The 25,671-nt window shown below is 46.0% G+C and overlaps 1 protein-coding gene across 1 annotated transcript in view; it reads left to right on the top strand.

The window, feature by feature from the left end:
* The window catches only part of PIK3AP1 (phosphoinositide-3-kinase adaptor protein 1), a gene marked incomplete at both ends in the record, with an annotated part of 149,763 nt that extends 126,926 nt beyond the window's left edge, over positions 1–22,837 (top strand). The window contains 4 exons of the mRNA XM_080694843.1: positions 7,143–7,298; positions 13,056–13,126; positions 15,182–15,300; positions 22,780–22,837. Coding sequence (XP_080550969.1) covers positions 7,143–7,298; positions 13,056–13,126; positions 15,182–15,300; positions 22,780–22,837 — 404 coding nt within the window. The remainder of the gene's footprint in view (positions 1–7,142; positions 7,299–13,055; positions 13,127–15,181; positions 15,301–22,779) is intronic.
* Between the last annotated feature and the right edge of the window lie 2,834 nt (positions 22,838–25,671).

Below are 25,671 nucleotides of genomic sequence, written 5' to 3'. Positions count from 1 at the left end.
TCCATTCAGCCGGCACTTCTTTTTTGCTGCTCCAATTGTTATTACCTCATTTTTTTCACTCAAACCCCCAGCAGTCCCGGGAGTTCTGCCTCCAAAATGTATCATAAATCTGATTATTTTGACCAACAACTACCATCCCTTGCAAGGACACTTGCAGTAGCTCCTCCAGTCCCCATGGCCACCCTTGCCCCTCTGCAGTTAATCCTCCAAACTGCAGTCAGTGCTCTTACCTACCAAGTCAGACGATGCTGCTCCCTTGCTCTTAGCCCCCACCCCAGGGCCTCCTGTGCTACTCCAAGTAAAAGCAAGACCCACATGGTGTGACCCTTGCGCTCATCCTCCAGTCACTCTCCACCCTGTACTCCAGCCCTGTGGCCCCTTCAGGCCACGCATGACCACAACTCAGTCTGTCTGTCTGTTTTCTCGCTCTCTCTCTCTCTCTCCCACTTTCCTCTCTCTCTCTCTCTCTCTCTCTCTCTCTCTCTCTCTCTCTCTCCCTCTCGTCTTTTCATTTGCTATCCAGCCACCGTCCCCCCACGTCTTCACCTGCTGGCTCTTTTTCATCCTCAAAGAAGCTGCCTCTGCCCTTCTCTCCAGCGGAGCCCTTATGGCTCACTTCCAGTTCCCTTGCTCTCATGGTTGGGGTTCAGCACCCTTTCTCCCTCCTGTGATCAGCTCCAAGAGGCTAAGAACATCTCTGTGTTGTGCTCTACTGAATTCCCCAGTGTGCAGCATGGTAGGTGGTCGGAGCTCACAAAATCTTTGTTGTAAGGACTGGTTTCAGTTAGAGTTCTGATGACGCTCAACCCATAGGCATGCATCACAGCAGCACCTGGCCAAATACGGAAACCTTTGAGACCTTGTCTTGGCCATTATGAGTTAGTTATCTTTTTATTTCTCTAGGTCTGGTTTTCTCTGCAAAGGTTTGTCTGTGACACCCAGCACAGTGTTTTGTAGAAAGTTGTGGCCTCGTGAATGTCAGTGGTTTTGACTGTCAGAGGGAAGAGGGGTTAAAGGTTGGTAAGTCAGGGAGGTCAGCCTAAGACCTCTGCGTGTGTGTCCAGATTTTAAATGTATGCTACCACTGCCCACACTTGTCTGCCCTCCTGGAAGAGAGGGAGAGAAAGCAGAGATGGCAGAAAGTCCGCCTGCAGGTCTGCACAGTCATCCAAGGGTCAGATAATAGGGCTCCCGGCAGTAAAAGGGCTGAGGTGCATTTTAAAACTGGAGAGCATGAACCCAAAGATAGAAGCTTTGATTAAGTGAAACATTGCAAGCTTTTAAACACAGGCAGCACCAAGAAACCCGTGATTTGGCGGGGCCCCTGGTGTCTGAAGGCCGGGGGTTGCAGTGTGGGAGTCACGTGTGCTCAGCAGTCTGGGCTCGAGAACTGAGCCTTCTGGTGTCATCACATCTTTAACCGTCCCCTGGGCTTCTCCTGGAGCCACTGGAGATACTGAAGCAAGACATACACATGCAGAGGAGCAGGGGGCTGCAGGCAGGATGCTGCGGCCAGCAGGGCTGCGGGCAGATTTCTGCTCACTGCCCGCTGGGAGCCATGGGTGAGAGACTTCACCTCCCTGAGCCTCAGTCTTCATCTGCATAATGTCAAAGTGGCAGTGCACCCCCCCCCCCGCGTTAGGGTTGCTGGGAGGGCTGAGGATCCAGGGTATAACCTGTGCCCGCTCAGTGCCTGGCTCATGGAAGAGCTCTAAAAACCATCAGCTCCTGTGATTACACACAGGCTCTCACCCAGGCCCCCGTCCTCTGAGGCATAGCCTTGCAAAGCAAGTGTACTAGGCTGGGACTTACCACCCAGGGTCAGGCCCTAGCAACATCAACTTTGAAACATACAAAGTTCACCTGAGGTGAATCAGGCTCCGGATAAGTGACTTAACGCCCATGAGTAGCTATAGTCTAAATCAGAATGGTTAATATCTAAATGTTCCAAAGGAGTATGCTTAGTTCCCCTGCCCCTCTGCCCTGCTCCCCAAGGAGCAGACCCTCTGATAAGGATTTTTTTTTTTACCCAACAGGGTGTTAATTCCTTTTACTTTTTATATCAGGAGCCTTAATTAAGGTAATGACTATTAAAAGATTAAGTTATATATAATTGGCTAGTTTTACATCACTGTAACAAATACCTGAGATAATCAACTGATAAAAAGGGTTAAGCCAGACGTGATGGTGCACACTTGTAATCCCAGCATTCAGGAGGCTGAAACAAGAGGATCATGCTTCGCAGACAGCCTCAGCTACTACTTAGTGAGGCCCTTTGCAACTCAGTGAGACCCTGTTTCAAAAATAAAGAATAAAGCTGGGCATGGTGGCACACGCTTGTAATCCCCGCGCTTGGGAGGCGGAGACAGGAGGATCACGCAGGTTCGAAGCCAGCCATGCTTGCTTAAGAGACCCTGTTTCCAAAAAAAAAAAAAAAAAAAACAACAACAAAAAGTATAAGATAGATCTGGGAGTGTAGCCCGGAGGTAGAAGGGCTTCCAGGAACCCTAGTACTACCAAATAAATAAATAAATACAAAATAAATAAATAAATAAAGAATAAAAAGTAGGGCTGGGGGTGTAGCTTGTAGGTAGAATGCCCCTGGGTTCCATCCCCAGTATTGCAATATAAAATAAAAAAAGAAAGAGTTTATTGTGACTCACAGCTTGGGAGATTTTAGCTCCTCATTATTTGGGGCTGTGATGAGGCAGCACCTTAAGGCAGGAGCATATGGCAGAACACAGCTGCCTCATAGCTGGGAAGAGAGAGAGAGAAAGAGGAAAGGGCTGGGGTCTGGCTGCCCCTGCAAGGGCTTACTCCCAGTGACCTGAAGACCTCCCACCAGGCCCCATCTCTTAAAGGATCCAGTACCTCCCAATAGTGCCAAGTTGCAAACCAAGTCTTTGACATGTCTTTAGGGGGATATTCCAGATCCACATTATAGCAGACACTTCACAAGAAGGACTAGAGATGGTATCCATATAGGGAGAATGTTCTATCCACAAACCCCTAGTGCCTCCTCAATTTTTTAAAATTGTGATAAAATATATAAAACATAAAATTTACCATTTGAACTATATTTAGGAGTACAGGTCAATGGCATGAAGCACGGCCATCATGCTGTGCAACTATCACCACCTTCATTTGTAGAATTCTTCCTTATCGGGCATGGTGGCGCACACCTGTGGTCTTAGTGTCTGCAAAGCTGAGATAGAAAGATTCTGGTTCAAAGCCAGCCTCAGCAATTTAGCCAGACTCTCAGTAACTTAGCAAGATCCTATCTCAAAAAGGTCCTGGGGTAGCTGGGCGTGGTGGCGCACGCTTGTAATCCCCGCGCTTGGGAGGCAGAGACAGGAGGATCGCGCTGGTTCGGAGCCAGCCTTGCTGGCTTAAGAGACCCTGTTTCCACATAAAAAGGTTAAAAAATAAGTCTGGGGGTGTAGCCCGTAGGTAGAAGGGCTTCCAGGAACCCCAGTACCACCAAAAAAAAAAAAAAAAAAAAAAAAAAAAAAGGTCCTGGGGTATAGCTCAGAGGTAGAATACTCCTGAGTTCTCTCCCCAATACCAACAAAATAAAATAAAATAATAAAATAAAAGGAAAGAAAAGAAAGGAGAAAAAGAACTTTGCCTTTTTTGACAGAGACTTGAGAGCAAATAGCTGGGAGGGAAGGTAATCCCAGGGGATACGGTAGGGAGTACAGAAGTGACTCAGGAAAGGGCTTAGTGGAAGCACCTGCTCAGATTGTCCCATCCGAGGGACAGGAGAGCAGAGACTGTCCACACCAGCTCCCATCAGTCATTGGTTGAGGCCTGCAGGGGAAGGGCACTCATTATTTTACCACCAGGGAAAGCCACAGAGGCGAAGTTGGACCCTGTACCTCAGGGTAAAGCTCTAGGGCATCAGACAGAGCATTTGCCAGAGAGAACACATTGTTTATGGTTGAGTAGATATGATTTATTAGTTAGCCCTGCAAACCTTGATTATATATTTACATACCAGCCTGTAACTACCTATTCTGTGGGTTTTCACGGTGAGCTCCAGGGGCCTCGGGGCTGCTGTGTGTGTTTGCTTATGGAGGCTGGAGTAGGAACTAGGCCTGAGAGGGAGTATGTTAGGAGCCTCAGGGTTAGGGCCACTTTCTTGCTCTAACCATTGCAGCTCCTTTTAAAAACCTGTGTTCTGTGTGGAGCTTTTGGTGAATTCAGCTTCACCAAAAACAAAAAGCATTTGAAAACCATTGACACATACCCATCGATCCACAGGAACATTGGGGCTGAGGAGTGCATTTCTTCCTTTTAAAGGAACCTGTTCTAAGAATATAACCCACTCTAAACTTGGACCAGTGGCTTGCTCCTGTAATCCCAGTACCTGGAAGGATGAAAGAGGAAGGTCCCTCAGCCACTTAGTGAGACCCTGTTTCATAATAAAAACTAGAACAGGGCTGGAGGTGTGGCTCAGGGGTAAACACCCCTGGGTTCAATCCCCAGTAACACACACACACACACACACACACACACACACACACACACACACACACATTTAACCCAACTAAAAACACAGGACTAACTCTTAATTTGGAAATGTCATTTGTCTTAGAAAAGGAAAATAATTGTCGTTTTTCTTTAATTTGGGTTAGAACCCTAAGGCCAAGAGAAAACTGAGCCTCTGTTCATACTAACTTGCCCGTTTTTCTTCAGCCCCAGGGAGTAGCTTGCTTAGCTGGCTGGCGCAGGGTATGGGTGGTGAGGAAACTGTTGGAGGCTGGTGCCACGTGTCTCTTGCCAAATGCTAGGGCCCCACAGGGAAGACAATCAATATTGATGTTCTGGGTGTGTCCTGTGAGGAAACCTGGGTCCTGATACCTTCTTTGTGGCTAAATCACATTGGCAGCCAGGGCCACTCCTTTAGCCACCCAGAGCCTCAGTTTCCTCATGGGGTTAGGACTTGCCTAGTTAATGGAGAAAGGAAATAACAGTGTTGAATACACTTTGGGAAAGTGCCATGTGATATTATAATAATTATTCCTGGCGTTGAGCATTCATTCAGAGAATGTCAGGATTTTCTAAACTGGCTCTACCTGATTTTTAGAACTTTTGATCCTTATTTTTTTCCCTACTGTGTGTTTTATTTTTCTTCCTCATATAAGGTATAAAATAACCACCTTGCAGTTAATTAAGCTGATAGGAACCTCTAATAAAAAGGTGATTTTTTTTTTCCATACTGGGATGGAGCTCAGGGGCATTCTACCTCTGAGTTAAACCCCCAGCTTTGTTTTTTTATTCTTTATTTTGAAACAGTGTCTGTGGAGTGCCTCAGTAGCTGAGGCTGGCCGGGGACCTGTGATCCTCTTGTTTCAGCCTCCCAAGTACTGGGATTATAAGCATATGCTACTACGCCCAGCTAAAAAGGTGATTTTTAAAAAGATATGACAAATGCCGGGCGTGGTGGCGCACGCTTGTAATCCCCGTGCTTGGGAGGCGGAGACAGGAGGATCGTGCTGGTTTGGAGCCAGCCTCGCTGGCTTAAGAGATCCTGTTTCCAAATTAAAAAATATAAAATAGGTCTGGGAGTGTAGCCCGGAGGTAGAAGTGCTTCCAGGAACCCCAGTACCACCAAAAAATAAAAAAATAAATAAATAAAAATTAAATTAAAAAATAAATTAAAAAAAGGTACGACAAAAACTGGGCACAATGGCACATGCCTGTCATCCCAGTACTTGGGAGGCTGAGACAGGAGAATGGCAAGACGGAGGCCAGCCTCAGCATTTTAGCAAGATCCTCAGCAACTCAGGGAGACCCTGTTGCAAAATAAAAAAAATAAAAGCGGGCTGGGGTTGTATCTTGGAAGTAGAATGCCTCTGGGTTTAATCTCTAATGCAAAAAAAATAAAAAAGTAGAAGAAAGCTGAGAAGAAGAAAAAGATAACAAAGTATGGCATCCATGTAAGTTCTGGTGGTTTACACCCAAGTGAGGGAGCTCTAGCCTGGGTAATGCTTCCCCTGCACACTTATACCTAAGAGAGCTCCAGGACAAGAATCCTGTAGTGCGGGAATGGCTGAGAAGCTGGTTGAACAGGAGGCCCAGACAGAGGCCCTGCAACCAGAGTCTCTAGCCTAAGGATGGCTGGGGTGGTGTTCTCCGTGCAGGGTGTTTACCGTTCGGCGTGCTCCGCCCCGCCTGCACACTGTTCTAGTCTATTCATTCACCCTTCTCCGCAGACCTCCTGCTCTGCCGAGCAGAGCCACCTCTGACCCTGCCATACCCACCAGAGAGGACTAGAGGTAGAGGAGGCAGCTGCCCCTGAAGATGACCCCAGGGAGTGCGCGCACCAAAGCTTCAGGAGTTGTTTCTGCTTCTAGAGCGCAGGGCTGGGATCTAGGGAGGAGTCGTGACGACCCACTGGGCAGAGCTGAGTCTGGAAGGAGGCTAGGCTTTCCTGGGCAAGGAATCCTCTCCTTACCACCAGTCAGCCTTGAGAGTCACACAGCCCTCAGGCCCGAGGGATGTCCTGTGCTGACTGTGGTCAATGTGTCTGTGTGGGCCGGCCGCTCCACGCCCTCCCACCCTTCATGATCATGGAGTGGGAGTGAGAGAGGGTGTGAATGGGGAGAGCCTGGACTCCCAGCCCCGGCTTCAAACGCCAGCTCTGCTGCTTCCTGCTGAATCACAGATGTGACTTCGCTCCTCTGTGCCTTAGCTCTGTTGGGATTGACGGTAACAGCATGCATTTCCTGTGTGTTATGGGGTTCGACGCGATATGGAACCTCCTGGTCTAGTGTGCAGGATGGTTTGTCGTTACCACCAGTGACTTACCGAAGTCCTCAAAGAGTGATGCCGAGGTGGTGCCTGGCTCGGGCTGTGCAGCCACTGAGTGGCTGGGCCGGGAGCCCAAGACTCCAGTTGCATCTTCATCCACTCCAGGAGGCAGAGTGCTTTGTGGCCTCCATCCTTCGCTCTCTCTCCCAGCCTGGCCACACACGATTCTCTGGAGGTTTTGTGCTGCAGTGGTTGGGAAGACAGTCCAGGGTCCCTCCTTTCCTCCAGGCTCAGGCGTGGGAGGCAGGCGGAGAGGGAGCCTCTGCACAGTTTGGCAGATGGCAGTCCACTTTCTGGAAGTTTATCCTTGTCGCCCCTAATTCCAGACTTGGAGATCACCGTCCCGATTCGTCACTCACAGCATCTGCCTGGGAAAGTGGAGTTTGGAGTCTATGAGAGCGGCCCCAGGAAAAGCATCTTGCCCCCAAGGACAGAGCTGAGACGTGGAGACTGGAAGACGGACAGTACCTCCAGCACAGCAAGTAAGCAGCGGACCAGGGGCGCCCTCGAGCCCGACTCTGGGGGCTCCTTTGAGTCTTTGGAAATATTCTGATAGCAGCCTGGACTCCTCAAATAGAACCTGATTTAATTTTTTAATTTTTAATTTCTTAATTCATTTTTTTTGTGGTACTGAGGTTGGAACCCAGGGGCTTTCTACCTCCGGGCTATACTCCCAGACCTATTTTATACTTTATTTGGAAACAGGGTCTCACTAAGTTGCTAAGAGCCTCACTAAGTAGCTGAGGCTGGCTTTGAACCTGCGCGATCCTCCTGTCTCAGCCTCCCAAGAGCGGGGATTTACAAGCGTGCGCCACCACTCCTGGCTTCTTAATTCATTTTTAATTTTTAATTTAATTTTGCGGTATTGGGTGGAACCCAGGGGCATTCTACCTCCGAGCTACATCCCCAGCCTTATTTTTTATTCTTTATTTTGAAACAGGGTTTCACTGAGTTGCAGAGGGCCTCACTAAGTAGCTGAGGCTGTCCGCGAACCGCGATCGTCTGGTCTCAGCCTCCCAAATGCTGGGATTACAAGCGTGCGCCACCACGCCCAGCTTTTATTTCTTGTTTTGAAACTGTCTCTCTAAGTTGCTGAGTGTCTCACTATATTGCTGAGGCTGTCTTCCAAACTGATTACAAGTGTGCGCCACCATGCCCGGCTGCACTCCATTTTTTTTTTTATACATAGCAAAGCCTAATAATAATGGCTAGCATTTATTGACCATTGGGCACATGTGAAATGTCTGGTAGACGATCCATTCTCACAGAACCTTTATATGATTGGTAGTTTGACCTCTGTTTACAAAGGAGGAAACTCAGTGCTTTGTCTGGGATTAAGCAGCAAAAGTGGTCAAGCTGGAATTTGAACTTAGTCTGGGACCCAGGCCAGGACTCTGGACCCTATTCTTGCTGTTCCCCCAGCTGTGTATAGGGAAAGCAGAGACACAAAGTCAGCAGCACAAAACAATGGGCTCCAATTTAAGAATCCTAACTTACTGGCAGTTGAGGATCTAATTAGGAAATGTCTTCCTTTATACTTGAAAGCTTGAATAGGAGTTTGATTGCGGAGACAATGCCCGTTGATGCGCTGGCGGGAGCAGGAGCTTTGCTTCCCCAAGGCAGGGCCCTCTCAGCCCACTGTAGACACTGGCTTCACAACCCACTCGCAGATTGAGCTTCTCTTCTTTCATACCTTTTGGTGCCCTCAGAAAGCTAGCAAAGAGCCAAAGAGAAGCTGAATTTTAAGATTTGTGTTTTCTTAAATGTCAGGCAGAAAACTCCAGAATGAATGTTGGCAAATGGAGGTCATCTAACCTGGAATTTCTAATCTTTTCTACATCATATCCCCCTTAAGAATTTGATATATATTCTGGATCATCCCCCAGAAAAAAATCCACATGTTTACACACACACACACACACACACACACACACACACACACGCACGCACATACTTTGACTACACATGAACCTAGGTCAAAAATCTCTGAACTAGCTTTCTTCCTTACCCCATCGATGTGTTATTTGTGCCCCAGAGAGGGAAAGAATTTTGTTCAAGGTGACAGATCCAGAGAAGGACAAAGGTGGAGGTAGAACCCAGCGCCTACCTCTTTCAGGTTAATGTTCGTGCCATTATCGCCTTTGTGATAGACCCAAAGCCTATAACAGGACCATGTGAGAAGTCCAGATTGGATGGAAGAGAAAACCTCCCTGACATAGTGGGGGTGATAATGTGTATCCAGACATGCTCTACCCCATGCAATTTGAGAATTCTGACAAGTTCAGAAGTGGGAGCGAGTTGTCCAGGGATCACAGGTGGCAGATGGTACTTCTTTGGGACTATAGACCCTCTGGTGAGGATACTGCATTTGGGGGCAGGGCAGGAGGAGCTTCAGATGGAAATTTAACAAGACAAATGCAAAGTATTCATTTCATGTGTATAAAGCTATCATTGAAAAATATTATGTACATGTTTTACTTTGGGATAGATTGGTGTGAGGATGGGATGAAAAAAGTAGACCGTAGTTTTTACTTTGTGTAATGGTATATTGTCCAGGGATGCCTAACTCTTCCAATTGGAAAATGTTACTACATGACAGACTAAAGAATTACACACTGTTTCTTTAAAATTATAGGTGACACCCAGCTCCTTTTTTTTATTTTTCCCAGTTCCTATTTTATAGTTTCTAGTGTCTGTTTCTATGTGAGAAACCATACTCATTTTAGTGGCCTGCAACATTACCCACTTATTTATGTCTGATTCCCTAGTTGAGCACCACTCGCAGGGGATGGCTCATCATGTATGTGACCCATTCGCTGAATGTTCCAGATGAGCTCTTATACCCCAGGGCCTCTCTCCATGCAGCCTTTTATTTAATAGCCTGAACTCACATGGGAGCAGAATCAAGAAAGAGGGCGTTCCAGAAGGACAAGCCGCAGTGTGCAAGTGCTTCTTCAGCTTTAGCTTGCGTCACACCTACTGGTGTTACATTGGCCCAGGCAGGTCACATGGCCAAGCTCAGAGCGAGGAGGGAAAGAGCACAGGAAGGCATGACTGGGTGTTCTCTGGGGTCATTAAAGGTTGGTCTGCCATCTTGAAGTTAAAGATGATGAAGCTAATCCTTCCATTAATCAAACGTTTGCTCTTTGCGGGCCCTGTGACAAGCATGTTATTGCATGATGTCATTTGTCTAGACAACCACACACGAGTTTCTAGGTAAGAAAATGAAGAGTTAGAATGTTTAGACAACTTGCTCTGGGTCTCTTGGCATGGAAGCAGGGATCTGAGATTCACATCCAGATGTGTGTGTGTGTGTGTGTGTGTGCGCGCGCGTGCGGTACTGGGGATGGAACCCAGGGGCATTTTACCTCCAAGCTATACCCCTGGTTCTGTTATTTATTTATTTATTTATTTATTTATTTTGCGGTACTGGGGATGGAACCCTTCTCTGGGCTACACTCCCAGACCTATTTTATATTTTTTTATTTGGAAACAGCGTCTCTTAAGCCAGCAAAGCTGGCTTCTAACATACACAATCCTCCTGTCTCTGCCTCCCAAGCGCTGGGATTACAAGCATGTACCACCACGCCCAGCTATTCTTTTTAATTTTTGAAACAGGGTCTCACTGAGTTGCGAAAGGCCTTGCTAAGTATCTGAGGCTGTCCACAAACTGTGCTCCTCTGGTCTCTGCCTCCCACAAGCGTGCACCACTACGCCCAGAGCCATTTAGATCTTTCTCTGCTCTTTTTCTTCTGGAGGTGCTGTGGATTGAATCCAGGGGTGTTCTACTACACCCCAACCCTTTTTATTTAATTTTGAGGCAGGGTCTTACTATGCTGCCCAGGCAGGCTTTGAACTTGGTCTCCTCCTGTTTCAGGAAGTAGCTGCCACAGCACCAGGCTCTTTCTGTGCTCTTAGCCTTGGGGGAATACTGCCTTCCAAATGAATATAGTTCCCCAGGCAGAGAGGGAGGATTCGGGTGGCCAAACTCTGATCTGCCAGCTGCCCCTTTGCCCCACAGTCAGGCCCTGAAAACAGAACTATTTTTATTATGGTACAGCTGTCATCGCTTGAGAATTACAGACAAACAGTTGCAGGTTAAACCTGGTTATAACTAAAGATTGAAGCCCCAGATATTAATGTTATGTTTAAGAGAGCAGAGGTTTCATGCAGAAAGACTGTTGACCTTCTCGTAGTTTTTTTTTTTTTTTTGGTTCAGGTTTCTTAAAAGGAATGTTCTGGTTTTTTCCCCTCCCTCATTCACCCGCCAAATAACAAGGACAGCTCTGTGCAAACTAAGTTAGATTGCACGCTGGAGACACAAACATGAAAAAGAACCACAGCCTGACTTTAGAGCTCGTAAAGGAGGAGACAAAGTGCAGAAACAGTGCAGGTTAGATGCTCATTTGACCCTTCTTCCCTGGTGACAGGGCCTGGCAAGGGTGGGCACCAAACTCCCTCCCCTGGCAAGAGTAAAGATGATGAAGGCTGGGCCAGAGTCTCCTGCCAACTGTGCAGCCCCGGGCAGATGTGAGCCAGCATCATCAGCCTGGAGAGGGGACAGGGCCAGGACCCTTGAACCAGGGAGCCAGGGTTTGGAGCCAAATGTTGGGGTCACAGACTTAATAATGCTAAGGGAATGACCATGGGAGCCGAGGGGGATGAATTTCCAGTGATGGATCTGGGGCCTGTTACTGCTTTTTGCTTCCTGCTAGCTGGTAACCGTCAGAGAGTCTAGTTCATTGGCAGGGAATGAAAAATGATAAATGACACACGGAGGCTGAGCCACAGAGGAAGGGCAGCCCAGGGCCCAGAGTTGCAGAGGGCTTCACTAAGTAGCTGAGGCTGTCCGCGAACCGTGATCCTCCGGTCTCAGCCTCCCAAATGCTGGGATTACAAGCGTGTGCCACCACACCCGGCATCTGGAGAGGTTTTGATGGTATTTGTGCCGAGCATTAAAGACAGAGGAGGTTGTAGACTTATAGAAATATAAATGTCTATAAATATATAACTATATATGAATATATAGTTATTTTTTTCAGTACTAGGGATTGAATCTAAGGGCATTATACCTCTGAGTTACATCCCCAGCCCTATTTTTATTCTTTATTTTGAAACAGGGTCTCACTAAGTTGCGGAGGACCTCACTAAGTAGTTGAGGCTGGCGGCAAACTGTGATCCTCCTGTCTCAGTCTCCCAAGTACTGGGATTACAGGCGTGTGCCACCACACCCAGCTTATATTTTTATTTCTACAAATATATATCTCCAGTACTGCATACAATATATATGAGCGCAATATATCCTATGTGGTACTGGGAATTGAACCCAGGTGAGCTACACCCCCAGTCCTTTTACTTTTTTTTATTTTGAGATAGGGTCTTGCTGAGTTGCCTAGGCTGCCCTTGGATTTAACGTCCTCCTGCCTCAGCCTGCCAAGTACTGGTATTAAAGGTGTGCACCATCATGCCCAGCTAGACTTGTAGAAATATTTTGACTATTTATTCATTTATTATTTATTTATTTGTGGTACTGGGAATGGAACCCAGGGACATTCTACCTCTGAGCTACACCCCCAGCCCTATTTTTTATTTTTTATTTTGAAACAGGGTCTCACTAAGTAGCTGAGGCTGTATATGAACCTCAATCCTCCTGTCTCAGCCTCCCAAGTACTGAGATTACAAGTATGCGCCATCACACCCAGCTTAACACATTATTTTAAGTTTAAAAAAAAAATCCATCCCACCAGGCATGGTGGTGGATGACTAATCCTAGTACCCGGGAGGCTGAAATAGAAGGATCCAAGGTTTGAGACAAGCCTCAGTAACACAGCAGGACTCTCAGCAACCTAGCAGACCCTGTTTCAAAACAAAAAATAAAAAAAAGACTGGCAGTGTATCTCAGAGATAGAATGGCCCTGGGTTCAAATCCCAGTACCACAAAGAAACAGAAGACATATAGGGTTTTCAAGGAAATTAAATGGCAATCAGGTTTCTGAAACATGGAATGTGTGGTGAGCCCTCAGTAAGTGGCAGCTACTAACCCTAACGTGGCCATCACATAGCGAGCCCTTTCATCTACTGCCTAAAGAAAGCTGAACTCCAGTACAATGGCGTTGGGTGGCCACGACTGGAAGGCTCCTGTGTTCACGACTTGTGTCCTGTTGCTGTCAGTCTAAATAAGTCATTGCTGGAGTTCTGTGTTTCCTTTTCTCCTGAGAGATTTTGTTCCTACCCCCTAGGCAGCGCAAGCAACCGGTCCAGCACGAGGAGCCTCCTTAGCGTGAGCAGCGGGATGGAGGGGGACAATGAGGTGAGTGCCAGGACCCCTCCCCCATGTGTCAGGCTTGTCCCAGGGTCCCTTCACCGTGAAAGACCAAAGCCTAGGAAAAGAAGCCACACACAAAAGGTTGCATATTGTGGGATTTAATTTATATGAAATATCTAAAAAGACAAAACACAGACAGAATGCAGGTTGGTAGTTGGCAGGGAATGGGAGGGATGGGAAGAACTGCTTGGTGGGTACAGGCTCCCTTCCGGGGTCCTCTCAGAACTGGGATGGAACGCAGGGCCTCATGCATGCTGGGTAAGTGCTACACTGAGCTACATCCCCAGCTCGCTCGCTCTCTCAATTTCTCTTTCTCTCTCTCTCTCTCTCTCTCTCTCTCTCTCTCTCTCTTTCTCTCTCTCTCTCTCTCTGTGTGTGTGTTTTATTTTTTTATTTTGAAACAAGATCTGTGTTGTTAAGGCTGGCCTCAAATCAGAAATCAGCTCAGCTCTTCTTTTTTTTTTTTTTTTTTTTTGTACTGGGAATTGAACCTAGGAGCAGTATACCTTTGAGCTATACCACCAGCCCCCTTTTTTTTTTTTTTTTTTTTTTTTTGCAGTACTGGGAATGGAAACCAGGGGCCTTCTACCTCTGAGCTATACCCTCAGCCCTATTTTTTATTCTTTTATTTTAAAACACGGTCTCACTGAGTTACAAAGGGCCTCACTAAGTAGCTGAGACTGTCCACCAACTGTGATCCTCCTGTCTCAGCCTCCCAAATGCTGGGATTACAAGTGTGCACCACCATGCCCAGCTCCCCCAGCCCTTTTTTAATTTTTAATTTTTAATTTTTTTTTTTGGCTGGTACTGGGGTTTCTGGAAACCCTTCTACCTCCGGGCTACACCCCAGACCTATTTTATACTTTATAAAATTTGGAAACAGGGTCTCTTAAGCCAGCACAGCTGGCTTCAAACCTGCGCAATCCTCCTGTCTCTGCCTCCCAAGCACGGGGATTACAAGCATGCGCCTCTACACCCGGCTTAATTTTTAAATTTTGAAACCCAAGGGTTTTGCTAAGTGGCTGAGCCTCAAACGTATGATCCTCTGTCTCAGCCTCCCAACTACTGTGATTACAGATGTGTGCCACCACACCTGGCTTATTTTTTATTCCTAAAACAGGGTTTCTCACTAAGTTGCCCAAGCTGGCATTGAACTTGGAATTCTCCTGCCTTAGCCTCCGGAGTCGCTGGGATTTCAAGTGGACACCACTATACCTGGCCGTGGAAATGTTTTGAGACTAGATAGAGATGGTTAGTTGAACAATACTGTGAATGTATTCAGTGTCACAGAATTGTTCACTTTAAAATGGTTGGTTTAATATTAGGTGAATTTTGCCTCAATTAAAAGGAAGGAAGGGAGGGAGGAAAGAAAGGAGGATGAATGGGAGGAAGGAGGATGATAGATAGAAATTCACTCAGATTAGTTAAGCCCAAAGGGCCATCTATGGTGGTGAGTGTCAGGGAACCCCGGGGCACGGATCTTGCTGGTGCCTCAATTGGGAGCCAAGGGCATCGTTGCATGTGTCCCAGGGCCAAACGTTCTTTAGTCTCTGTTTCTCTGTGCATGTCCTCTTTCTTCTTGCCCTGCACACTGGCTTTTTCTGCTTTTCTGTGTGTATAGGGGCCTAGTCCCCAGAGAGCCCCAAGGCCACTGAGCAAAGTGGCAGTTGCTGTTTTGGGCTGAGGCCCCCCTCCAGGCTGGCCAGGTTTGGGTGAAAGTATTTCCTCTGATCCAGTGACCTGGGGCTGGCAGGATGGGGGGGGAGGCATATGGGTCACAGCAACCCTGAAAACTCCAGGAAGCCCATCTCTGACAAGCTCCAGGCCATGGCTGTGTTGACAGCCACCAGCTGCACTTTGAGCATCAAGCATTTAGAGTTCAGGAGGTGATCTGGGCCAGGAAGCTGCGGGGTGTGGCTGGGTTGATTACCACTTTGTAAACACCATTCTGCCAAGGGCCAAGGGGGGCTGAGGGCTTTGGGTGTACAGGTGTCCAGCTACAATGGTGGCTTCATGTAATTTCCATCTTTTTGGCTGTAGGATAATGAAGTCCCTGAGGTTACCAGAAGTCGTAGTCCAGGCCCCCTGCAAGTGGACGGAATGCCCTCCATGCACCTGGAGAGGCCGCCCAGGGTGCCTCCTCGCGCCGCCTCACAGAGGTAACATCGAAGACGCTCATAGGAACATCTTTCCTCACCCTGAAGTCCAGGGGAGAGTAGGGTTCCAGGACACCCAGGGTGACAGAGGAATTGAGGACAGAGATACCTGAAATACTGCTTCTTCATTTCTAAGTGTGGGCTCTGTATGAATTTAATTGATGATATATTCAGTTGCAAACACTTTAAATTGCACATGCACTGTTTCTTAAGTGAGCTATAGCAACAAACATCCGGTTTTTCAATAATTTTTGTTTGGCTGGAGTTCCGCTCTTTAATATTGCATTGCTTTGACTGTGCTGTGGGGACAGGACCTTTTGGGGGACTAGAGATAAGAAGGCCGACTTTGGGGCCTCCCTCCTAGGGCCAAGTGTTGGCAGCCACTGGTGAACTTGGGTGAATTATTTCACTAATGTGTCTGATGTCCTTGTCTACATGGGGTTATTAACAGAACCTCCTCACAGACTCATAAGGATTGAGTTCTTAGCCTATAGTAAGAGCTCAGAAATATTAGTGATAGTTTTTATATAGGAGAGGAGTAAACATCTGGGGATTTGATAATGGGCACTACACTAAAGAGTTACACTAATTTACTGGGCTCTGATGTATGTCCATGTACATTTGGTACTGGGGTCTCTTGTAGGATTCCCCCTTCCCCATGGTACTGGAGATTGAGTCCAGTGGGTGTGCGGTACCATTCAGCCCTGCCCCTCCCTCCTCCCTCCTCCCTTACTTCCTTTCTTCCTTCCTCCACCTACCTACATATTTGTTTATTTTTGGGCTGTTGGGGATTGAACCCAGAGACATTCTACCTCTGCACAACACCAAAGTCCCCAACTGTTTTTTGAGGTGAGCATAGGGTCTCTCTGAGTTATCACACACTGACCTTGAATCTGTGATAATTCCTGTCTCAGCCTCCTAAGCACTGAGATTATAGGCATGTGCAACCATGCCCAGATTATAGAAACCTGTGTGTGTGTGTGTGTGTGTGTGTGTGTGTGTGTGTGTGTGAGAGAGAGAGAGAGAGAGAGAGAGAGAGAGAGAGAGAGAGAGAGAGAGAGAGAGAGAGGGAGGGAGGGAGGGAGGGAGAGGGGCAGACTAGGAACATTCTACTGCCAAGCTGCACTCCCAGCCCTTTTCTATTTTTCTTTTTTCATTTTGAAACAGGGTCTTATTAAGTTGCTGAGGGTCTCACTAAATTGCTGAAGCTGACATCAAACCTGTGATTCTCCTTGTCTCAGCCTCCCAAGTCCTGAAATTACAAGCATGCGCTACCACGTCTGGCTGAAACCTTTTTATAGACTTGTGGAGTAAGAGAAAAAAAGTGGTCAAAGTTAGCTAGTGTGCCTGCCAGGGTAGAAAGGAGCCCTTGGGAATAAAAGCCTAGGCTTTGATATTTAAGATATAACATGCTGGGCAGAAGGGATAAGAAAGGAGGAAGCTTTTTTTCCCAACCAGGATGTTTTTTATATGTTCTGAAACATTTTAGTTAGATAACGTGCACCAGTAGGACTTACTGAGGAAGTGCAGTGAGGAGGCCTTTCATCTGGTTTTCTAAGACGAGAGGCCGACTCTGTGCTTTTCCACTTCTCCTCTTGCTATTTACCAGTTTTCCTTGTGCTCTGGCAGCATTTGTGTCCTGACACACGAGTGTCCCACGGCCCCAAGCTATAACACCCTCTGTAGGGATGCTTCTCTGATGCGGACAGAGGCATGTGTTAGATTATTACTGTTCCCGCCAGGCATGGTGGTGCACTCTTATAATCCCAGCATTCGGGAGGCGGAGACTGGAGGATCGTGGTTTGCAGGCAGCCTCAGCTACTTAGTGAGGCTTTCTGCAACTCAGTGAAACCTGTTTCAAAAAAAAAAAAAAAAAAACTAAAAAATAAGCTAGGGGTGTGGCTCAGAGGTAGAATGCCCCTGGGTTCCATCCCTGGTACTGCCAAAAAAAAAAAAAAAAAAAAAAAAGAATATTACTATTCTCAGAAGGAGCCCCAGCAATGATCAGTCTAGTTCCTTCAATATATATTATGTCTTATTCTTTGGAAATTACTATAGAGTTGGTGATTGTGAAGGGGTCTTATTACATTTATGGCAATAAATGCTACTACTTATTGAAATTTTCAGTGTGGCAGGAATTATAAATATAGATAGCAAAATGCTAGATATAGATATATATAGATAGCAAAATTATAGATATAGATAGCAAAATGCACTATCTAGTTTAATTGTCCCCACAACCCTCAGAGGTAGGTATTTAGCACCATCACATTTTGCAGCTGTAGAAACTGGGGCTTGTAGCTGAACTGTGGGATGAACCTGGTCAGGCCTGATTCCAGGATACAGTCTTGTAGTCACTGTGTGCACCTGTCCAAGAAAAGTCTAGGTGTTAGGGGAGGAAATACAAGATCCAAGACCTTTTATTCCTGAAGGTTGAGGTCTTTAAAGGCAGTTGTCTAATTGTACCAAGATGAAAGGATTGTCAAACGTGAAACTATAGTTAGATTTTGTAGGATTTTGTTAATGGAAGAGAAAACAAGAATGACCAGGAAAACAGGTTCCAGAAATTAAAGGATAGAAACTAGGAAGCGTTTAAATGTCTAAAAGGAGATGGCAGATGAATTATTAGGGGAGTCTGGAGGATGCTGTGATAAAGAGAGCAAAGGAGGGAAACACTTCTTGCTAAGTAAACAAGTTTTGCAAAATGAAGCCTGTAATTGATGGAACTTGAAGTTTGCATGCAGTTTTTAGTGTGAAAAAAAGTTTTTTTTGCAAGTATGTAGTAGTGTTGTAAGCATGTGTACAATTTTTAAGGTAGAATGAGGTCATCTTTGAGTGGGGAATAAAGTGAGCCCATCTCCTGAGCGGCTTGGGTGGTGGGTGGACCTGCTGACTGGCAGGGGAGAGGCTGACCATGGCATCGGTTTCACTCTCAGATCTGGGACTCAGCAGCTCCTTTCCCTGACTGTTCTCCTGACACCCCTCCCTAAGCAGCACTGCTGCGTGCAGCCTTGATGCTTCTCACGCTATCCCAGCTCTGGTCCGTTCCTCTGCTCGCTCAGCTTGCTTTGCTGTCCCCAGAGGCTGACTTTCCACCATCAGACAGCCTTCACACCTCCAAATCTGTCTCCATCCCCACTTCCTGCTTGTGGACAGGATCTTCAGCCACATGTCCCGCAGGCATCTCACACACAATAGCCTGTGCCACACTGAGCTCGCCAGCCCGCCTACCACTCATCCCCTGCCCCAGCTGTCTCCTCCTCCTGACTTCCCAGCCTGGGATCCACTCCATTCTCTCCCTCCTCCAAGCCCCAAACCTGAGTCCTTCTCCATTCGGACCTCCTCACAGATCCACGTGCAGTGTGCTTCCAGGCTCCGCCCATTCTACCGCACTTCCAGCTCTCGGTCCACCCCCTGCTTCCCATCTGCCAGCGCCTAAGTTCATCCTCGTGGGCCCACACCTTCCTCCTGCCTCTAGTCGGTCCTTCCTCCACACTGCAATCAGAGTGCACTTTTCAACAACAGAAGTAGCTGATGATGTCATTTCCTGGCATATGAGCCTTCAAATTTAATTTTGTGTATTTTAACATGCTCGACCCAGCCCAGCCTAATGTCCCACCCCTTCTCTGTATTCACCTGGGTTCCACCCCTTAGGTGAGCTGTGCTGTTCTGTACTGTTTTTCTAACCTGTCTCTTTGCCTTGAATGCTATCTTGCTACTCCCTTTCATTCTCTAAATTTTACACAAATTTTAGAAAAATTTGAAGCCTTCCCTGGTGTCTTCGTGTGTGTGTGCATCCTTTGTTCTTGCCTCCTCAAGCACCTCCATTCTGATAATTCCACATTACAGATCTTGTTTACCTATCTGCCTCCAAAAGTGGATGGTGAACCCTATGACAGCAAAAAATACTTTTGATTTATTTATTGTTTCTGTTCTTCCTGGTGCCTGGCATAGTAACTGGCACATATCAGGAAATTAGTAAATATGTGTTGGGTAAATGACTGGATGACTGGATGAAGGGATTAGTACTGCTTGGATTGAATGTCCTAAGTTTGTGTGTGTGTGTGTGTGTGTGTGTGTGTGTGTGTGTGTGTGTGGTACTTGGGGATTGAACTCAGGGGCATTCTGCCTCGGAGCTACATTCCCAGCCATATATATAATTTTAAAATTTGAAACAAGGTCTCACTAAGTTGCTGAGGCTGGCTGCTAACCTGAGATCCTCCTTCTCAGCCTCCCAAGTACTGGGATTCCAAGCATATGTCACCATGCCCAGCTTCCTAAGCTCTTAAAACAATTAGCCATCAAGTCCCCTACCAAGGTGCAGGTGGTTGTAGATAGTGGAAAGACCCTTCATGTTCCCACCTGCAGTGAATCCCCAGTGCATTCATTCAGCTAAAGAAACAAAGTAAGGGAAGGAAGATAGTGATGGGACCTGAAGCAGGTGTGTTGTGTCCTTGCATGGTACTTCCCTTACTCCTCAGCTCCTTTAGGGTGGAAAGCTGGTGGAGTCGGCCCTGCGTAGGTCAGGTCCTGCCACAGTTGAGAAAAAAACAATGCAAATTTTTGCTGAGCTATTGCTTCTGTGTTTTGAACTTGTTTTGCCATTCACTAGTGATTTGCCATCATAGCAACTTGTACACGTGATTTAAAACCAAGCCTGAGAACTGCATAACCAGAGCTGGCTTCTTTCTAGAGGCCTGCAACACCAAGAGTCTAAGAGGCCCTCGGAGGGACTGAAGCAGCCAGGGAGTGAGTGGACTTGGGACAGAGTTACTTATTAACTAATAGGGAAGTGAATAATCTTTTTAAGCAGGGCTGTAGCTGGTAGGCCTCTGTGTGGTCACCCACATTGTTTAACTTCCAGTGGTGTGCCGTGGGGCATACTTGTAATCTCAAGAGGGTTGCAGGTTTGAGGCTCAACTTTGTGAGATCCTGTTTCAAAATAAAAAATAAACTAGGGGTAGGTGGGTAACTCAGAGGTAGAACCCTCCATCTTGGGGTTTCATCTTCAGTACCACAACAAACAAGACAAAACAACCCAAACATTGGCCAACATCAGGATTGCTGGATTTTTAGACCAAGCTCATCATCAGTGAGCCTTCATCTGGGCCGGGAGGAGAAAACAGCCAGTGCCTGGAGTGTCTCTGCATGGCAGTCTCCAGCTTCAGCATCCCCGGGTCCTGGAGAGGCAATCTCTCCACAGACCACTCCCGCTTGGATTTAGTAGCCTTTTACCACTCTGGTTCTGATATGTCTACAATCACAGATCCATTCCGCTGTGACGGGCTTCTGGTTTCTTGCTAGAGTTGTTCATCAGAATGAAACAGAGATGGCATGCTTGGGAGTCCACCCTAAATGCAAAGCAGGGCAGCAGAAAGGGAGAGAAGGGTGGAGAGGGAATCATGACTGCCTCGTAGAGGAAGATAAAATGTAAGGCTCTTGGGGAAGAAACCTCAGACTGCATCTTTAATCGTCCTAATGAAATTGCTAGCTACCTCCTTCCCAGTGTTCACCATTAAGCCACACATGCTCTGGTGTAGGTTTCATTATCTCCATGTAGTAGATGAAAAACCAGTTTCAGAGACAGTGAACTTGCACACACCAAGACATGCATATAAATGTCTCTGCTAGGAGGATCACAGGTTCGAGAACAGCCTCAGCAAATAGTGAGACTCTTATCAACCTAGCCAGAACCTGTTTCAAAATAAAAATAACAATAAAATAAAGCTGGGGTGTAGCTCAGAGGAAGAATGCCCCTGGGTTCAATCCCCAGTACCACAAAAAATAAAAAATAAAAAATAAATAAACGTCTCTGCTAGATGTTCTCATGGGCTCTGAACTTCCCTTATCAAAACTCACTACAGTGTCCTGATTTCTCCTGCTGCCTGTCTCAGCCACACATCTGTGGTATCTTGAAGGCATCCCATGCAGGAGTAGATGCACAGTAGACAAATGTCTGGAGGAACGGAAAAGGGAGGAGAGGGGCTGGGGAGGGAGGGGCCCCTTAGCCTTCAGTGTTCTCCTATAAGCCCACGGTTTTTAGGATGGGCTGAGAACAATGGGAGGAGAGTACTCTTTGTTTTCATTGAATGACGCTCAGTCATCCAGTGACAGACATACAAGACCGCCTTCTCCCAGGGACCAGAGCAGGACCTCCCGAGTATGTCTGTGGTTACTCTTTGTACTGCTGCCACCCCTCTTTCCCCAGATCTGTTGTCATTTCCTTGCCCTATGTAAACTAGTATTCAGGAGACAGTTAGTAAACATCCACTCGCTGATTCAATTAATCCTGGAGTAGGCAACTCCAGGGCAGCACAGTTCAATTACAGCACCTGACAAAGCTCTCTTTCTGGACTTACTGACTTGCTTCCAAGAGAATTAAATATTGGTTTTACAGCACACATGTGGAAATGCCATCTGTAATCGTTGAAACTTTCTGTAAATAGACTCGCCCTAGTCTACCCAGTGAGTCATTAGTACCTTTCAAAAACCACCCGAAGAACTTGAAGAGGGGCTGCTAGGAAAGCAGGTGCAGAGCGGGTAACACTGCCCGATCCCATGAGAAAGCGGTCCTGGAAAGCCGGCTGGGCTAGACTTCTCGGTTCTTCTCTCACAGGTTTCTCCTCCGCAGTGGGTCTCCTGCTAGGCTGCCTAGTCCAGTCACCGGCGTTTTAAAATCTGGATTTCCTTATTATTTAGATATGGTGAGGTCAAGAGATCAGGAGAAAACAGCCATTGAAAAGACTGTTATGTTCTCTGTTCTCAAGAGGAGGGGACATGCCACACCGTGGTGGTCACACAGGGAAGCAGGGTTGGCCAGGAGGCGGAGGGAGCAGAGGGAAAACGTGGGCCAGAGCTTTTTTGTGGTTTCCACGGGAAGAAATGATTAAGGCAGGGTAGCTGGTTTGGCTCATTTCAGAGGGCCCTGGGGCATTGGGTCTGTCCTTACTTACCTGATACCAAATCCTGGAATGTTAAGGGCAAGTTGGATAGCGGCCCTAAGGGGGCAGTTGGGATGTGGGTCTGGATGAGGTGGTTTGTTTGAAAGGCGTGCTTGGTGCTTACAGATGGGTGTCTTGTTTATTAATTAGCTGGGCATTAGCTAACCCAGAGAGGGGCAGTTCCTCCTGGGTCAATAAGGCCTCATGGGGGCAAAGCATCGGAAAATAAAAGGCATGGCTAATACGAGTGGTTGCAGGAGGGGCACCACCAAAATATTTTGAGGCTTGAACCATATCCTCTAGGGATTATGCTGGAGTGCATCTGGAATGGAGCCTGGCAAGTTGGGCTTTTTTTAAGCTCCACTGGTGATTCGAATGTGCAGCCAGGACCGTGAGCTACAGCTAGCACTCAGATTCATAGGATGTCTGGTCTCATTGATTAAGGAAAGTGTCCTTTGCATAATACACCAAGTTGTAAATATCCAGGACCTACTAAATCAAGTTCAGTGTTTACATACAGTTGCTTTATCTTTTATTTCAGGCCTCCAACCAGGGAGACTTTCCATCCTCCTCCGCCAGTCCCACCCCGAGGTCGCTGATTCCACCTCCTAGAGCCTGCTTATCTCAGGACTTTAAGACTAACTCACCAACTTCAGCCTGTAAATGATGTCTTCACATTGAGTTTTCTGGCGTGACTGCTGACCTTAAGATCCACGGATCCACTCTCGTTGCTGATGTTGTGGCAGCCCTGCTGGTTTGGGCCATCCTTGAAAAGACATTATTAAAGGATGAAGAAGTGAAAACTAAAGACTTTATTCACCATTGCCAGCGTATCGATCTACGTTCTTGTTTGCCAAAGGGATGAAGACTTAATCGGGATACTTGCCTTTGGTTTTCCATATCAGAAGCCTAACAAGATTGATCAGAAATGTACTTTACAAGTGATTATACTGTTATGCACTTATATTTTTAGTCCTCATGTATTTGCCAGGCCAGCCTGATTTCTAGAAGTGATTATTATATAAGACTTAGAGTGTTCAAGTGAGAAGATAAGAGGCTTAATTTTCAAATAATCCTTCTACTTTTCTGTATGTTTGGGAGTATGTTTAAGAGCTAGGTCTGGTCACATACAACAAATTGAAAAAGACTTCAGAGAGGAATTAGTTCTAACTCCCCTTATATAGAAGGCTAATCTGAGGCCCCTGAGAAGCATGGAGCCAAGAGAACTCAGTAGGTCAAGAGAAAGAAGTAAGTCTAGAATGTGGGCCTGCTGATTCTAGGTCACCAGTCCTTCCATCTCCAAGAAGCCCATCCCTCTTTTCCTCAAGAAATGCCTAGAGGTAGAAATTTATCAACACACACACACACACACACACACACACACACACACACACACTGAGCATCAGAACTATTTCTTTAAAAGTATCAGGAATCTGGTTGTTTCCCGTGGAACCATTCTCCAATCCCACACAGAAGCCTTATCAGTAATGATCTATTTAAGTTCAGTTTTATTGGGTCATTTTCTAATAATTAAAAGTTCTTTCTTAATTCCATTCTTCAGTTCAGTGATGAGAACTCTATTGAAAATAGCAGTTTCTGAAGGAGACTTAGGGTTTGTTTTGTTTGGGTTTTTGCTATAAAATACACTATTGGCCACATCCATCATCTGAGAACATTTGCACAAATGATCTTGTACAGGACCTGGCACATAGTGGCCCCTTTACTCTCCTTATCACTTACTAGGGAGAAATAGGAGGGGGTGAGATAAAAGAACAAGAAATTACAGCACCTGGCATGTTTGTTCTTTCTGTTATAGACAGTCTCCATCTTAAGGATATTTGGTTTTGATAAAAGTGATATTTTTTAGATTCAATATACCTAAACCTCATTTTGGGTGCCAAATTTATTTTCATATATTCTCCGACGAATAAGCATACATTGGCAAAACTGTACCGGCCAATGGTCTTAGCATCTTTGCACTCACATCACTGTTTGTGCAATATTTGAATATTTTATTGTATTTTATTCTTATGTTAAAGTAAGTAGAAAACATAAAATTGAGAGTGCTTATAAGAAGCCTGGTCTCATGAACATGATACACTTGAGACATGGATGGAGCAGATCATGAGTACCAACCCAAAATGGCAGGCCCTCAGTGGAATTCATTGAACAGCAAAGCTGGTAGGTTGTGTACAGGAGAAGAAAAGGAATGGACCTGGGTGAAACACTGGGACTCTACTATCATAGAATGTTCTTAATGATGGGGAGAAAATTTTTCTTTATTTTTTGTGATACTGGGTTTTGAACCCAGGTGTATTCTACCTCTGAGCCCTATTTTTGTTGTTTATTTTGAAACAGGGTCTCACCAAGTTGTGGAGGGCCTAAGTGGCTGAGGCTGGGTGCAAAACTGTGATCCTCCTGTCTCAGCCTCCCAAATACTGGGATAATAAGTGTGTGCCACCATGCCCGGCTGAAAATTTCTAGAAAGAGAACTACTCATTACAACATAAACGAATTTAATATTCACATATTCAATACATTTGTACACATATTTAGGTAAACATGTAACAAAGCCATAGGTTCTCAATACAAGAAGGGTCAGAAACTAAACTATAAAGAGGTGTCTAAAGAGACTGTTACAGAGACTTCTCTATAATGCTTTGGGAGATAGCTCTGCTGCCACCTTTCTTCCCCAAGATTTTATAAGCTGGCCTAATAGAGAGTGAAGCAGGTGGTCACATTCACTGCCATTATGTTTGCTCCTAATTGCAGAAAAAAATTCTCTGATTCCTAGGCCAATGCCCTTCCTTCACCTTATATTAAAACCTGGGAGGAGATACCCCAAAGTATGAAGACTGAGAGACTATGAACACGAGGTGGTGTTGTAATCAAATAATTTAATTCGATATATTTAATGATATGAATAATCCCTGATGCTTTGCCACAAAGGGGTAGTATGTAGATAACACTGATGAGTATTTTTACAAGTGAAGGTAAGTTATCTCCTATGCTTTTAACAAAGAGATACCCTAGTCAGTCTAATATCACCTCAATAGCTGGGATTCTAGATCTCTCTCCCACATGCCCCAGAAAGTAAGTTGGTTTTCTCTGTTGCTCCTTCAAAGAACAGTGTGGAGTTTTGCAGCTCTGTGGTGGAGGAAGCAGTTGAAAGATTTATTTCTGAGAAAGACAGAAAGACAAGTGCTTAATTTGGGTAGTTCTAAAAGATTCATCCTAAACATCAACCTTCAATTTTGAGGAATCTGTCTGTATAAATATATTCTTTGGTTTGATAAATAAATTGTGTTCTGTTCATTCCCAAGCAAGTTAATAAGAATATAAAATAGTCTTCATTCATTCCGCTGGCCAGATATTATGCTCGCCAGGGTAGAGAGAGGTTGTGTAGGAGGTTGAAAGATGTATTCTGAATCCT

The sequence above is a fragment of the Muscardinus avellanarius genome (assembly GCF_963383645.1).
Source record: "Muscardinus avellanarius genome assembly, chromosome: 4".
Taxonomy (NCBI): domain Eukaryota; kingdom Metazoa; phylum Chordata; class Mammalia; order Rodentia; family Gliridae; genus Muscardinus; species Muscardinus avellanarius.
The sequence above is the reverse complement of the archived record's forward strand: the minus strand, read 5'-3'. Positions and strand labels throughout refer to the sequence as shown.